A 4039-nucleotide genomic window follows, 5' to 3' on the forward strand; every position below is an offset into this window, starting at 1 on the left:
AAAGGCATATGTCACACTTCTTTGTCAGTATTGATTTTAGACATACAGTGAGCTCCAAAATATTGGGACAAATTCACTATATGTGTATTATAGTAGTCAAAAGTTGTTGATCTCATATTCATGGCACACAATGACTACATTCAGCTTGTGACTACAAAGTTTTTGGAATGCATTTGCATTTTTTTTTTCGGTTTGTGTTTCAGATTATTTTGATGACCAATAGAAATTAATGGTAAATAATGTATTGTCTCATTTTGAGTCATGTTTTATTGTAAATAATAATATAATATGTTTGTAAACACTTATTTTGTTGTTATGTTTTATACCCCCTATTTTTCTCCCCAATTTCATGATATCTTGTTTAAGATCTTGTCTTATCTCTGCAACTCCCCAATGGGCTCGGGAGTCATGCATCCTCTGAAACATGACCTGCCAAACCTGCTTCTTAACACCCGTCCACTCAACCAGAAAGCCAGCTGCACCAGTGTGTGCAGAAAACACAGTTTCAACTGATGACCAGAGTTACCCTGCATGCTCACAAGAGCTTGATAAGACAAGTAAATCCCCCCCAGCCAAACCCTCCCCTAACCCGGGGGAATTGTCCTCCTAATGGAGTCCCGTTGTAACAGCCATGGGATCGAACACAGGTCTGCAGTGAAACCCAAGTCACTGTGATGCCTCAAGCACTGTGATGCAGTGTCATAGACCACTGTGCCACTCAGGAGGCCCGTTTCTAAACACCTCTACATTAATGGTTAAAACCATGATTACGGATAATCCTGAATGAATTGTGAATAATGATGAGTGAGAAAGTTAAAGCACAAATATCATACCCCCAAGACATACTAACCTCGCACCATTACAATAACAGGGGAGGTTAGCATGTGTTGGGTGTACGATATTTGTGTGTCTGTAACTTTCTCATTCATAATTTAAAGTAAAAGTGACACCAATATTACACAATACATTATTTACCATTCATTTCTATTGATAGAGTTTGTAGAGTCCCAAGCTGGATGTAGTCATTGTTGCGTGCAATGAATATGGGAACAAAAACCTACCTTTTTACTACTTTAATCCACACAAAGGTGAATTCGCTCAAATACTTTTGTTTTAGTAAAATGGGGGGATTATGTACAAAAAGAGCTGTAATTTCTAAACAATTCACCCAATATGGATCAAAATATCCTCAAATGAAATCACAATTCAATTCCAAAGTGTTGGAATACAGAGCCAAAACAACAAAACGTGTCTCTCTCTCTCTCAATACTTTGGAGCTCACTGTACTTATTCTGAAAACAATTGTATTTCTGAAGAGTCAGGTTGAAATATTTGACCAGAAATGATCATTCTAAATGCCTTCCTGAACCAACTGTAGAAGAATGCATACACCATGGGATTAATAGCTGAATTACAATAGCCAATCCATACAAATGTTACAAACAAAACGGGTGGTGTAGAGTAACTAATAAAAGGATTAATGATGTTGATGACAAAAAAGGGTGTCCAGAATGATAGAAATACACCCATAATGATAGCAAGTGTTTTGGTGGCCTTCCTCTGTGATTTGCCTACAGAGTTCTGATTGGTTGTACCCTGAATTGAGCGTGCCTGTCTCTGTGCTACTAGGAAAATCTTTAGGTAGATGCTAAGCATCCCTACTCCTGGGATGTAGAATAAGAGAGCCAAAGACGCAGTACTCGATGCTTTGTTTTGAAAGAAAATACATTCTCCCTCACAGGCAACATTATTATAGTAAAAATCCTCCATGCCCCAGATACTGAGCTCCAAAAATACTATACCAAACACTACTATAACAGAACCAGTCCAGATGACCAGCATCATAATCAGAACCAAGTGAACAGTTATTTTAGATCTATAAAGGAGAGGGCGACACACTGCATAATACCTATCAATAGAAATAAAACACAAGTTAAGAATGGATGTATTGCTCAACATAACATCAGTGCTGGTGTAGATTTTACAGTATAAATCTCCAAAATACCAGCAGCTATCCACTGAATATACCATGCTGGGAGGCATCACTAAAACCCCCAAGAGAAGGTCTGACACAGCCAGAGAGAGGATGAGGTAGTTGGTTGGGGTGTGGAGCTGTTTGAAGTGAATGATGGGGATGATTACAAGAAGGTTGCCACACACTGTGAGAACAGACATTGAGCCAAGTAAGAGATAAAGTAATACTCGTATTGTTGGAGGAAAGATTGATCTTATGCAAGACCCATTCACCGATTCAAAACATAGAAATATATTCTCAACAATATCAGCCTTGCTGAGACTGATTCCTCGTTCCATGGACGTAGTTGAAAGAATCTTATCTGAAATATAAAATATACATTATTGTCTTAAAATTAATACTAGTTGGAAATTATTACATTATGTTGGATGATTTAATTAAACAAACTCAAATGCTGTATTTTTGTCACTTAATAAAATGTATTAAAATGTACTTTACTGTTGCTTATTCATTGGAAATATGTAAATTTTTCTGTTCAGTTCAGCATACCTTACCTCTCCTCAGCCATGCAGATAGTGTTGCATCACGTGAATCCTTTTTCTTTGGTCACAATGTGATACAAATGTGAACTTGACTCTTGTGCTTTTGTACCAATAGTCTATTACCATAATGATGATCCCAATATAAAGTTGACCAATCAGAAATGACTACATTGAACTCTACATAAAGAAATCTGTGGCAGAACACAACATTTGATGATGTCATGGTTGTAACCACTCCCTATGAGAGGATGTGATAGTCTCTTTCATCGACCACAAGACCATCCAATCAATAAGCGCATTACACATTTGACTCTTTTTGCCTAAATTGTTACAATAATTTGATTTAAGGGAATGGATACAATCCGTATTGCCGAAGTTTCGCATTGTAGCCCAATTTACCTTTAAAGGCCAGTTCCATTCAGGGCATTATCAGGAATTACCTTTACATTTTAAGAGTGTGTGTGTGTGTGTGTGTGTGTGTGTGTGTGTGTGTGTGTGTGTGTGTGTGTGTGTGTGTGTGTGTGTGTGTGTGTGTGTGTGTGTGTGTGTGTGTGTGTGTGTGTGTGTGTGTGTGTGTGTGTGTGTGTGTGTGTGTGTGTGTACAGATGAAGTCAGAAGTTTACATACACCTTAGACAAATACATTTAATCTCAGGTTTTCACAATTCCTGACATTTAATCCTAGTAAAAATTCACTGTCTTTGGTTAGTTAGGATCACCACTTCATTTTAAGAATGTGAAATGTCAGAAAAATAGTAGAGAGAATGATTTATTTCAGCTTTTATTTCTTTCATCACATTCTCAGTGGGTCAGAAGTTTACATACACTCAATTAGTATTTGGTAGCATTGCCTTTAAATTGTTTAACTTTGGTCAAACGTTTCGGGTAGCCTTCCACAAGCTTCCCACAATAAGTTGGGTGAATTTTGTCCCATTCCTCCTGACAGAGCTGGTGAAACTGAGTCAGGTTTGTATGCCTCCTTACTCGCACATGCTTTTTCAGTTCTGCCCACAAATGTTCCATGGGATTGGGGTCAGAGCTTTGTGATGGCCACTCCAATACCTTGACTTTGTTGTCCTTAAGCCATTTTGCCACAACTTTGGAAGTATGCTTGGTGTCTTGTCCATTTGGAAGACCCAATATATCCACATAATTTTCCTGACACATGATGCCATCTCTTTTGTGAAGTGCACCAGTCCCTCCTGCAACAAAGCACACCCACAACGTGATACTGCCACCCCCGTGCTTCACAGTTCAGATGGTGTTCTTCGGCTTATGAGCCTCCCCATTCTTCCTTCAAACATAACGATGGTCATTATGGCCAAAAGGTTAAATTTTTGTGTCATCGGACCAGAGGACATTTCTCCAAAAAGTACTATCTTTGTCCCCATCTGCAGTTTGCAATCCATAGTCTGGCTTTTTAATGGCGGTTTTGGAGCTGTGGCTTCTTCCTTGCTGAGATTCCTTTCAGGTTATGTCGATATAGGACTTGTTTTACTCTGGATATAGATACTTTTGTACCA

The 4039-nt window shown here is 38.4% G+C and overlaps 1 protein-coding gene across 1 annotated transcript; it reads right to left on the bottom strand.

The window, feature by feature from the left end:
- Positions 1-1287: 1287 nt before the first annotated feature.
- On the bottom strand, positions 1288-2313 carry LOC123995531 (trace amine-associated receptor 1-like). The gene has a single exon (XM_046299169.1). It carries the CDS (start codon positions 2311-2313, stop codon positions 1288-1290), a length of 1026 nt encoding a protein of 341 aa, XP_046155125.1.
- Between the last annotated feature and the right edge of the window lie 1726 nt (positions 2314-4039).

This window comes from Oncorhynchus gorbuscha, linkage group LG14 (assembly GCF_021184085.1).
Source record: "Oncorhynchus gorbuscha isolate QuinsamMale2020 ecotype Even-year linkage group LG14, OgorEven_v1.0, whole genome shotgun sequence".
In the NCBI taxonomy this organism is placed as follows: domain Eukaryota; kingdom Metazoa; phylum Chordata; class Actinopteri; order Salmoniformes; family Salmonidae; genus Oncorhynchus; species Oncorhynchus gorbuscha.

Coding starts and splice junctions, on each gene's coding strand:
- LOC123995531 (XM_046299169.1), bottom strand. CDS start 2,313: ATGGAACGAGGAATCAGTCTCAGCAAGGCTGATATTGTTGAGAATATA.